Genomic DNA, 12,313 nt, shown 5'->3' with positions numbered 1-12,313 from the left:
CAGCCAGAATGATCACAGCAGTAGAGAGGCAACAAACGGGGATATTTAACAATTATACAATGCACTGTTGTGTGTGTGTGTGTGTGTGTGTGTGTGTGTGTGTGTGTGTGTGTGTGTGTGTGTGTGTGTGTGTGTGTGTGTGTGTGTGTGTGTGTGTGTGTGTGTGTGTGTGTGTGTGTGTGTGTGTGTGTGTGTGTGTGTGTGTGTGTGTGTGTGTGTCAAATGTGTTCCAATGCATGTCCCCCATCTTTACTGCTCTGATAGTTTCAGAGAGGTGGCCTTGGAAAAACATTTCAATCAGTGCAATTGGGGAGCCATTTTGGCCCCCTGTGAGCCATGCCCAGTATAGAGCAGCAGGTGAGAGGCTTGAGTGACTGTTGATGTGCTGTTGCCGCCATGGAGACACTTCTACCAGTGGGGGAGGAGATTAGCCTTAATTGCCCCTGATTGGCTCCTGTTGACTTCTGATTAGCAAGTGACTGGCTCATTATCATGGTAGCCGTAGTAATGATCTATGTCACAGAGAGAGCCAAACTATCTCATTGGTTGAGACTGAGGAACCCCACGTCTCCACACAGCTGAGAGTCTGGAGGCTCTCAAATGTCAAGTGTAATTCCATATGCAAATTTTGTATGAATGTTTTGTTTATGTGTGTGTCTGTGTGTGTGTCTGTGTGTGTGTTTTGTGTGTGTTTTGTGTGTGTGCTCTCACCTGGCTTGCCTGTGGAGAGGATGTTCTTGGAGACAGTAACTCTGTCCTCAGAGCTGCGGGCCCAGTCCATCATCCCCTTCCAGCCCTTCATAGGGAAGCTGATGTCTGCGTTACCCGCCACCGGACGCTTGTGGATGGACAGAACTGGAGAGAGAGAGAGATATATATTTTATTCACTATATAAACTTCTGACTCATGACTTACTTAAGCAATAAGGCCCGAGGGGGTGTGGTATATGGCCAATATACTATGGCTAAGGTCTGTTCTTACGTACGACACAACTTGGAATGCCTGGATACAGCCCTTAGCCGTGGTGCCTTAAAGCTATTATAAACGGGTTACAAACATATTTAGAGCAGTAAAAATACATGTTTTATCATACACGTGGTACAGTATATGGTCTGATATACCACAGCTGTCAGCCAATTAGCAGTCAGGGCTTGAACCACCCAGTTTTTAATGTGTTTTAGCCATTTGTTTGGCCAGCCTCTTCTTTCTCACTGTGTACACATTTAAATTCTAGCTATCTAAATACAGCAATTACTAACTCCTTTATTTTCCTTATCTTTCTCCGCCCACCCACCCACCCATCTCTCACTCTCTCGGTCTCTCTGTGTGTGTGAGGTGTGTGGGACTCTGGGAGTGTGAGGTCAGTGACTAGGAGCGGTGTGGCGGTGGGTGTGGGTGGAGGTTCGGCTGCAGTGCAGACAGCGAGGCGGGCAGCGGGTTGGGCAGAGCTAGAAACAGCACCTTTCTGCAGGCCCCACCACTCCTCCACACACTCCCCAGACACGCCAGCTACAGACCTCCCTGTACACACTGTGCCATGTTCATCTGCAGGTCAGCGAGAAGCCAAGCACTTGCCGGTGTGATGCAGTTTTATAAATACTATATGCTGCGTGAAACAGAGGAGTTCACAGTCACGGTGTTCATGTGTATGTGTGTGTGTCCGCGCGTGCGTATGTGTGAGTCCATGTGTAAGCAGGAGTTCACAGTCAGATTGTGAGTGTGATTTTAGGCTCGCTTGAGACAACCCACTGGGCACATGTGTCAATTCAACGCATATTCAACTTCGGTTGAAATGATGTGGAAACAATGTTGATTCAACCAGTGTGTGCCCAGTGGGAACAGCCCAGGATGTCTGTTCTATAGCCCTGTTTGGTTTGTGGGTGGTACCCAGGGGAATGGCAATATTTAGACCTCCTTGCTCACATCCTCTGTTCTGATTCCAAAAGGCATAGAGAGACTGTACTGACTGAACCAGTGAGATCCACACACACCAGACACAACGCTAACACATGAGATCCCCTAGTGTCCTGGCTGGGTGCGTATCCAATTCAGATTATACAGCTCTGGAATACTGCCAATGTGGCTATGCCTGCTTTTCCACCATGGCCTAAAGACCTAGTATTAACTAGGAGAAAAACACATAGTTCGATAGGATAAGTCCACATTGAACGAACAAAGGCTCAGCTGTCTGAAAACATTACAAGCCATCGAATCCTTGCTTTCTCCATCTTTGTTTACACAATCCCTGCCAAAGAGCATTGAAGAAGAGGATCCAAAGTCCCTCCCTCGGACCTCCTATTCCAATGAGCTTTGTAGGAATTCAGGACATGCAATTTGAGAAGAATTGTGGAACCAAAGACACAGCCTAAGAGACAAAGGTCAAAGGAAAAAGCTTACCTAAGTTATCGGTGACCTCAACCATGTCCTGGAAGTCTTTCATCCTAAGACCGTAGACGTCCACAAAGTCTTCCACCAACCGGAACAGCTCTTTGATGTTAGGACCCAACTGAGAGAGACAAGGGGAAGACAAAGAGAGAGAGAGAGAAGAGAGCGAGAAGATAGAGAGAGGAGAGGAGAGAGAGAGAGAGAGAGAGAGAGAGAGAGAGAGAGAGAGAGAGAGAGAGAGAGAGAGAGAGAGAGAGAGAGAGAGAGAGAGAGAGAGAGAGAGAGAGAGAGAGAGAGAGAGAGAGAGAGAGAGAGAGAGAGAGAGAGAGAGAGAGAGAGAGAGAGAGAGAGAGAGAGAGAGAGAGAGAGAGAGAGAGAGAGAGAGAGAGAGAGAGAGAGAGAGAGAGAGAGGGAGAGAGAGAGAGAGAGAGAGAGAGAGAGAGAGAGAGAGACAGAGAGAGAGAGAGAGAGAGAGAGAGAGAGAGAGAGAGAGAGAGAGAGAGAGAGAGAGAGAGAGAGAGAGAGAGAGAGAGAGAGAGAGAGAGAGAGAGAGAGAGAGAGAGAGAGAGAGAGAGAGAGAGAGAGAGAGAGAGGAGACAAGAGATATGATGATTCATGGAGCGAACGCCAAACAGACACCCAATGTTCAAATGCATCACACACCATCCATATATCTCCCAGGAGACTGGCATGATGTCACTATGATGCCAACGGCTAGACACAAAGGCACCAGAGAATAGTCATTGAAATGATCTCTGTACAACACATGGCCAACACACATCAAGAAGGAGCACAAACTGTGACCATGCATGCTAGCTCATGTGTGTGCATAAAGAAGCGCCAGGGAGTCTGTGAGAAGAAGAGAAAGAGACCAACTCACCAGTTGTGCTTCTTCCCATCTCTCTCTGTTCTCCTCCATCAGCAGGTTACTGACTGACTGGACAAAGTTCTGTGATCCAGTAGAGAAGGAAGAGAAAGGGAGCGAGGAGGCCATGAGACATGACTACAACATTAGCCATCAATAGACTGACTACAAACATTCCCTCCAGCCATTTCTTTAACACCAGTCAATTCTAAATGTAGCCCTGACCCAAACCTAATGACCTAATGACCTAATGACTTCCAATCCAAACACATGCTCCCTCCTCTTACTCTCATGTCTGCATTGCTGGGGCTGTTGTAGGCCCTTCTGAAGATCTCTGTCATGTTCTTCAGTACGTCCACTATGGCCAGCAAGTCTCCACTGTAGCTGGTCCCATCGCTGGACGTCACCCTGAGCTTGGTCATCACCTCTGAAACTCCATCCCCCACAAGCCCCCGCTGGGCCTTGGACAGGTGTTCCCGGGTCTGTGGAGGAAAGGTATGATTGAAGCACTCAGAAACTATCACCACTGAATAGAGGTGATCTTCTGATCACTAACATACAGTTCCCTGTCTGTCTTCTTAATTTGGTCTTGACCATTTATGGTTTGTTAGTAACATCCCACTGGTCACACACTGGTTGAATCAACATTGTTTCCATGTCATTTCAATGAAATTACATTGTGCCAATGTGGAAAAGACGTTGAATTGACATCTGTGCCCAGTGAAATGTATTTAACTGAGCAGGCAACATTTCTCAAATGGCATCTTATGGGTACTTTGTAGCTTCTGTTTCCAGATGTACAGGAGTACAGTTTCAATCGTTGATCATCTCTCTGGTACTCACCAGTGTTTGGATGCTGCGGTAGTCATTGGAGATACACTTCATATAAGTGGGGTTCTCCCAGTAGGCTATTCCCTCATCATCTAGGGTGCACCGTCTCAGGATCAGCCCTGGATGGGGACACAGACTGGGGAGTTAACATCACTAGAACCGTGGGATCCTAGAGGCATAACCCATCCTAAGCCAAGTCATGTCTTATGGGTATCCCTCTGGCTAGGTGTAGATAGGGAAGGTTAGTAAGGGTTTGCTCTGAGACATGGCTGTAGACTCTTATGGCGTCTAGCGTCTGAAGCCATTGGAGTCGACAGCTACAGTGCATTCGGAAAGTATTCAGACCCCTTAACTTTTTTCACATTTTGTTAAGTTACAGCCTTGTTCTAAAATTCATTCAGTATTTTTTTCCCTCATCAATCGACACAAAATACTGCAAAATGACAAAGCAAAAACATGTCTTTAGAATGTTTTGCAAATGTATGTAAAAAAACAGCAGAAATACCTTATTTACTTATAGTAAGTATTCAGACCCTTTTCTATGAGACTCGAAATTGAGCTCAGATTAATTCTATTTTCATTGATCATCCTTAAGATGTTTCTACAACTTCATTGGAGTCCACTTGTGGTAAATTAAACTGATTGGACATTGTTTGGAAAGGCACACACCTGTCTATATAAGTTCCCACAGTTGACAGTGGATGTAAGATTAAAAACCAACCCATGAGGTCAAAGGAATTGTCCGTGGAGCCCCGAGACAGGATTGTGTGGAGGCACAGACATGTCTGCAGCATTGAAGGTCGCCAAGAACACAGTGGCCTCCATAATTCTCAAATGGAAGAAGTTTGGAATCACCAAGACTTTTCCTAGGGCTGGCCGCCCGGCCAAACTGAGCAATCAGGGGTGAAAGGCCCTGGTCAGAGAATTGACAAAGAATCCAATGGTCACTCTGACAGAGCTCCAGAGTTCCTCTGTGGAATTGGGAGAACCTTCCAGAAGGCCAAACATCTCTGCAGAACTCCACCAATCAGGTCTTTATGGTAGAGTGGCCAGACAGAAGCTACTTCTCAGTAAAAGGCACATGACAGCCCACATGGCGTTTCCCAAACAGTACCTAGAAATCTTTGGTCTGAATGCCAAGCATCACGTGTGGAGGAAACCTGGCACAATCCCTACAGTAAAGCATGGTGGTGGCAACATAATGCTGTGGGGAGGTCTTTCAGCGGCAGGGACTAGGAGACTAGTCAGGATTGAGGGAAAGATGAACTGAGCAAAGTACAGAGAGATCCTTGATGAAAACCTGCTCCACATGCTCAGTACGTCAGATTGGGGCGAAGGTTCACCTTCCAACAGGACAATGACCTTAAGCACACAGCAAAGACAACACAGGAGTGGCTTTGGGACAAGTCTCTGAAAGTCCTTTAGTGGCCCAGCCAGAGCCCGGACTTGAACCTGATCAAACTTCTCTATAGTGACCTGAAAATAGCTTTGCAGCGATGCTCCCCATCTAACCTGACAGAGCTTGAGAGAATATGTTGAGACGAATGGGAGAAATTCGACAAATACAGGTGTGCCAAGTTTGAATTGTCATACCCAAGAAGACTCGAGGCTGCAGTAAATGTGATAGGTGCTTCAACAAAGTACTGATTATTGGTTCTAAATACTTACGTAAATGTAGTATTTCAGTTGTTATTGTTTTTGCAAACATCTAGCTTTTTCATTCTGGGGTATTGTGTGTAGACTGATGAGGGATAAAAAAATATATATTTTAGAAATAGGCTGTAATGTAACAAAATGTGAGAAAGTCAAGGGGTCTGAATGCATTCCGAATACACTGTATGTCTCAGGGTAAAAGGGAGGTAGCTCACCATTGGCATTGGGAGGGCAGCGTACAGCCGCTGTGTCCCCTGCTGGAGTCATTTTCCACACTACGTTGGAGAAGTTCTCTTCTGCACAGATCTCATGAGGCTCTGCACCAAAACCAATCAGAGCAAACATCAGTATTATACCAATCTGAGTGTCAAATTGGTCGTTCCACAGATTCAGTGCCTTTTCAGAAGTGTAACTTTGTTTGATTTCACAACATGTGTACATTCTGTCATAAAGGATATATGTTCACAATTTCCCATCTCAAGAGGTTAAATAAAGAAATGACTAGTAAGTGACTAATAAAGTAACAGGGTTTCCTTTTAAATCAGCCATGAATCCCCTTGTGACAGAAGCTTGTTGGGTGCAACAGGGAGTGGCAATTAAATGCAATCTTCACAAAAAATATTCTAGCCTGTCCATTGTCACAACGTGGCCCTTTTGGGTGTATATCATGGCTTCCCCCTCTCTTACTCTCTCTCCCACCCCAGGTTTTACAACAGTCATAAATTCCTGGTAGAAACTCCTAATCCCCAAAATTGTAAAAATAAACAATATTTATATTTTTGAGAATGTTGAAGTATTCAACTGTATGTATGTAGTGAATCCACTCTGAGTTTCCTGCTCTTGAACTGTCCCCACCCCTTTCCTTTGTCTACCAAGCCGTCACATCGGCTTAGCCCACTAGGGATTTTTCTATCATGTCAGTAACCAATGTATGACCTATTGCGTGTGTGTTTTTGTAATTCTGAGATTGATTCGAATTGATTAGTTAGTAAAGAAATAAATAAGTCCATTTGTATATCACTGATTCATAATTTGTGCTAGGGTTCGTGCAGATATCCCAATGTTTGTGACATTCAGTAATGAGACGGATGAGGTAATAATACATTAATAAGTGACTGTAATCGATAAAGATATGAACATATTAGGGAAATAAATACTATTTAATTATTTTCCCGTGGTGCCCCGACTTCCTAGTTAATTAAAATCGCATGATTAGTTTAATCACGTAAGGATTAATTACCCATAGAGTATTGATTTGATAATATAAGTCTTCACATTTTATGATAGTCAACCCTACAACACTATCTATGGGTATCAGGGTTGACGTGTTATCCTCGACCCACTCAGTTTTCTTGTAACAGCGTTCTTCGTTTGTCGAAAGAGAGTCGGACCGAAATGCAGCGTGGTGGTTACTCATGTCTTTAATAAAGAAAGCGATACATGAAATAACTATACAAAATACAAAACAACAAACGGAACGTGAAACCTAATTACAGCCTATCTGGTGAAACTACACAGAGACAGGAACAATCACCCACGAAATACAAAGCGAAACCAGGCTACCTAAATACGGTTCCCAATTAGAGACAACGAGAATCACCTGACTCTGATTGAGAACCGCCTCAGGCAGCCAAGCCCATACAACACCCCTACTCAGCCACAATCCCAATAATACAAAAACCCCAATACGAAATACAACAACATAAACCCATGTCACACCCTGGCCTGACCAAAAATATAACGAAAACACAAAATACAATGACCAAGGCGTGACATTTCTGCCCCAAAATACCAGAAAAATGCCGAAAATAGTTAAAACAGCTCACCTTCTTTTACACTATGATTTGATTATAAGATGTTCATTGTTTCTATTGGAAAGAACATAGCAATAGTTTCACTAAATGAGTGATTAGTTTCACTAAATTAAAACGAGAGTTCAGTTCATGTAACAGGGTTGACCATAAAATGAGAGTTCAGTTCATATAACAGGGTTGACCATAAAATGAGGGACACTAATCACATGAAATAAATAATAATATTCAGAAATGACTTTTTGTCAAAGCAACAAAATAACTAGGTTTTTACAATGATTGTGAAACTTGGAGACATTTTGGGGCCAAGTGGGTTAAAATCTTCCTAGAAGTGACACAGGGTTTGTATTTGTATTTTTTATGGATTTCTATTAGCTGCTGCCAAGGCAAGGGGTCCAGAAAAATGACATACAATATAACGGAGGACGGAGGGTTAACGGAGGACGTGTCAAAATGCTGCATTTTTGTACTTTAGCAAGCCTTTTTCATATTCAAAATGAAATTTCTCGAATTGTCCATCTGGTCTACATTAAAGGGCACTAAATTTAAAGCTAGAATCCTTAATTGAAACAATAATAAAGCTGTCACCGTGCCTGTGTTCTGGTAAAAAGCTGAGTGATGGACCTGGATAAATGAAACCACTCTCAAATTCAATAACAGAGCTATGAATGCAAGGGACTGATCATCCATAATATCAAAATGATACTTTTAACCATGTTTTGAAGTTATACTGTGTTTGCTTACATTTACATTGTTTTCAAACGGTATAGTAAAACATGCTTCTATTTTGGATTCTGATGGAGTATGAGACTTGAATTAAGCTCATATAAGCTATATTCTTCAAGAATCAATGGTTATTTACTGTATCATTAATTTATAAGTCTAAAATGGATGTAGCAATGTTTGAACATGATGAAGAACAATCTGGCCGTAATGGTCATGTACTCTGATAATCTCCACCTGCCACAGCCAGAAGAGGACAGTCCACCCCTCAGAGCCTAGTTCCTCTCTAGCTTTCTTCCTAGGTTCCTGCCATTCAAGGGAGGTTTTCCTAGCCACCATGCTTCGACATCTGCATTGCCTGACTTTGGGGTTTTAGGATGGGTTTCTGTAGAAGCAGTTTGTAACATCAGCTGATGTAAAGAGGGCTTTATAAATACATTTGATTGGTTGATTGATTGAGTAAGAGCACACCTTTCCATGACTGTGTTCTGACTACTCACCTGGACACCGCTTCTCATTGCAGCGTCGCAACTCCTCCCGATCTCCAGGGCAATTTTCACCCCCAAAGAAGGGCCCATAGCAAATCCTCTGTCTCTGTTGGCTCCCCCCACCACATGTCTTGGTGCAGCCCACCCACGACGTCCAAGGATGCCACTTCCCTTCCACTAAGACACAGAACACAGCTCAAATGGTTAAGATCAGGATAGGCGGATAGTAAACTGATCATGGATCTGTCCCTCTGGGCAACTTCTACAGAGTTTTGACAGCAGATGTTACCTGGGCACTCCCGTAGGAAGCAGTCTCTGGTCTCTATCCACTCCCCGCGACACTCTGATCCTCCGTACGAAGGTCCGTTACACTCCCTGATGCGCTGCATGGTCCCGTTGGAGCAGGACGCAGAGCATGAACCCCAATTAGCCCACTCATTCCACACTCCATCAACTGGGACAGCAGAGAGAGAGAGAGCAGAGAGGGAGAGGGGTATGGGAGACATGGAGAGAGAGAGAGAGACAGAGAGAGAGAGAGCGAGAGAGAGAGAGAGGTAGAGGGAGAGAGAGGAGAGAGAGAGAGAGAGAGAGAGAGAGAGAGAGAGAGAGAGAGAGTGAGAGAGAGAAAGAGCGAGAGAGAGAGAGAGAGAGAGAGAGAGAGAGAGAGAGAGAGAGAGAGAGAGAGACAGAAAGAGAGAGAAAGAGAGAGAGCGAGAGAGAGAGAGAGAGAGAGAGAGAGAGAGAGAGAGAGAGAGAGAGAGAGAGAGAGAGAGAGAGAGAGAGAGAGAGACAGAGAGAGAGAGAGAGACAGAAACAGAGAGAGAGAGAGAGAGAGAGAGAGAGATCAAGGTTACTTCTGTACATGTATTAGTTTGTCTAGGTCTCTGTGTGCATAATGCAACGTACACACATTGTACAGGCTAAAAGCCTTCATCCCTCATACATAAACAAGAACCTTTTCAAATGACCTTCTCGGGAATAATTTGTCTCTGTAATTAACTGTAGATGTGACTGCCATGATGACTGAAGTTGTCAAAAGTAGTGCACTATATAGTGAATAATGCAGGGTGCCATTTTGGACACAGAGAGTAAGAATCCAGTAAGAAATCTGTATCACCTGGGCAGACAGCGATGTTGCAGAACTTGGTCTGTTTCTCCGGCCCCATACAGGGGTCTCCCCCAAACTGAGGGGGCTTGCAGCTTCGTGTGCGATCCCGGTAACCACGGCCGCAGGTTGACGAACACAAGCTCCATGGCGACCACTCGTCCCAAGTCCCGTGCACTGCAATCAGAGCGGCTAGGGTATGATTTATAGAGAGAACCACACAGACCTTCACCACGACAACAACGACAATAACATCAACTCCAAAACACATAAACATCCAACACTCTATGGTACAAACCAGCCTGTTGCCATAATGCAGTCACAAACATCCTTCTCTCAGTGCCTGCATGGTTCTCCTGTGTAGACTACTCTAACCGTATTTCAGTGTTTAATGTATTCACCTGCATAGTTCCATATTAAAGTCCTGGTCTGGAGCGTTACTGTCTGTTACGAAAGAGAAGCCCCAGGATGCATTGCACAGAGAGGTTGGGTAAAGCGGAGCCAGGAGAGGGCTGGAGACGAGGGGCAGCAAGGAGGCAGCCGGGGGGGGGGGGCTCAGCTTACCTGGACAGACGGCAGAGTTGTTGCAGGGCCTCTGCTCTCGGAGCGTGCCGCTGCACTGGGTGCTGTAGGAGGAGGAGACACAGAAACGCGTGCGGCTCTGCCAGCCCTCACCGCACGTGGCCGAACACACACTCCACGACGACCACTCCTCACCTGACGCAGCCTGGTCCACTGAGGGGAAGGGAGGGAGGGAGGGAAGGGATGATCCAGGATGGAGGTGGGAGGAGAAGGGCCGAAACTAATTATCATGCAGGAACAGCCTCCCGTTGGCCAAAACAGGAAGGGATGTGGCATGGTTTGGTGTAGAGGAGATTCTGTGCTGCCAGGCTCTCTGGGCTCTGATTCCATATCCTTAGCATTGACTTGACATACAGAGGAAGGCAATCTGACTGGCTACTGGATATGTCAATCATTTTCCTGGCTGCCATGATTGCCCAATGCATTCAGCAGACCCGGTCAGTCAGTCAAGCCTAGTCTGACCAATGGGAAAGGTTGGTCAGTCATGGCTGTCCAATGGGGAAGCAGGGGTGAGGGGGGGACCTGATTTGCTAATTCAGCAGAGGCATCATTCATAGAGAGGAAGGACTTATCCACTTTTCAAGACAGGACACAATCTCCAGTATAGTAGCTGCATTCAAAACCTCACAAAAGTACAAAACAGCAAACAGTTTCACCCGATTTATTCAGGGTCCATGTTGGAATTAGTGCTGTGGCACTTAGGCAAGAAGGAGTTTGGGAGATTTTGATGGATGTACAGGCCTATGTGAAGGAGGGATTCAGGGATAGCTAGCTATAGCCTTGGTGCAGTGACAGACTATAATGGTAGGAGGTGGTCTTGTGTGGTCTGTGACCCAAGCGGCTGTTAGAGACTGATGCATGGGCTCCCTCTGCGTCCTGTTGTCTTACCTGTCTGTGGGGCCTGCTGTCCGCCGCCACCGCCCCGCGTCTTGTCTACCTCGCCACCGCCGCCATCGCGCTTGCGGCTGTCCACGGAGCGAAGTGATTGGCTGCGAGAGAGATGACGGCCTTTGCCTAGAGGGGTGGGGCAAGGCCAGGGGGGGAGGGGTTAGCAACTTAACCACCAATGGCATTTTGTTTTTAGGACACAACCGTGACGTGATTGGTCACCCAGAAGAGCATCAGCCAAACTTGGGAATTTTGTAATGGAAAACCAGGTGTGGTGTGTGATTGTGTTTATGTATTTACTGTGTGTCTCGTTGTCTTTTTTGACTTTGGAACCGTGTTTGTCATTGCTCAAACATTTGGAATTCTGACATTGATCACAATCTATCAATATACCTATAGTTCTGAAGACTGGAAGAGGGATACAGAGCTATTGGAAGCCCTATTCCTAAGTCCTCCTTACTTCTATAGAATGGATTATATGCACATTGCAGTGTGAGGGATTTGCCTTGAGAGGTTGACTATGTCCAAATAATAGCATCGATCAAAGTCCCCTTTCCAACATGGCCTCCTTACATCACAAGAATGACTTGTTGGACGGAAGAGAGTGGAGGGAATAAAGGACAAGAGAAAATAAAAGTACAGAGAGAAATAACAGAGAAATGAGATTGAGAGAAGAACAAAAGAGAAAGAGAGTCAAAGAGATACAGACAGATATTTAGATTGAGACGGGGACACACACACACGCCCACATATACACACTAGTGGTGCGCAGGTCAGCTGTTTGTTCACACACACACGGATTTGCTAATAACCCATCGGCAACACCCGACAGTATGTGATAAAGTGAAAATCTGAGGCCCGCATCTGACCCTAACCGGCTAATATAGAAAATGCGCTGTAGTCTATAGTCAGAGACGATGGGAGGATTTCTTTTTGCCTGATTTAGCTGTGTTCCTGCTTTATAATTCACAACATTTTGGTA

General features: G+C 45.3%; 1 protein-coding gene across 8 annotated transcripts in view; it reads right to left on the bottom strand.

Annotated features, from left to right (window-relative positions):
• Positions 1 to 12,313, bottom strand: part of LOC123997946 (adhesion G protein-coupled receptor B1-like) — a 110,115-nt gene that overhangs the window by 40,364 nt on the left and 57,438 nt on the right. For 4 of the 8 annotated variants that reach the window (XM_046302691.1, XM_046302692.1, XM_046302688.1 and 1 more), the window contains exons 5-15: positions 11,332 to 11,457; positions 10,426 to 10,596; positions 9,874 to 10,053; positions 9,046 to 9,210; positions 8,769 to 8,933; positions 5,950 to 6,051; positions 4,094 to 4,200; positions 3,538 to 3,732; positions 3,266 to 3,334; positions 2,398 to 2,506; positions 712 to 855 (exon numbers count right to left, since the gene is read on the bottom strand). In XM_046302691.1, coding sequence (XP_046158647.1) covers positions 712 to 855; positions 2,398 to 2,506; positions 3,266 to 3,334; positions 3,538 to 3,732; positions 4,094 to 4,200; positions 5,950 to 6,051; positions 8,769 to 8,933; positions 9,046 to 9,210; positions 9,874 to 10,053; positions 10,426 to 10,596; positions 11,332 to 11,457 — 1,533 coding nt within the window. The remainder of the gene's footprint in view (positions 1 to 711; positions 856 to 2,397; positions 2,507 to 3,265; positions 3,335 to 3,537; positions 3,733 to 4,093; positions 4,201 to 5,949; positions 6,052 to 8,768; positions 8,934 to 9,045; positions 9,211 to 9,873; positions 10,054 to 10,425; positions 10,597 to 11,331; positions 11,458 to 12,313) is intronic. The other 4 variants (XM_046302695.1, XM_046302689.1, XM_046302693.1 and 1 more) reach the window with 3 other exon arrangements.

This window comes from Oncorhynchus gorbuscha, linkage group LG15 (assembly GCF_021184085.1).
Source record: "Oncorhynchus gorbuscha isolate QuinsamMale2020 ecotype Even-year linkage group LG15, OgorEven_v1.0, whole genome shotgun sequence".
NCBI lineage: Eukaryota > Metazoa > Chordata > Actinopteri > Salmoniformes > Salmonidae > Oncorhynchus > Oncorhynchus gorbuscha.
The sequence above is the reverse complement of the archived record's forward strand: the minus strand, read 5'-3'. Positions and strand labels throughout refer to the sequence as shown.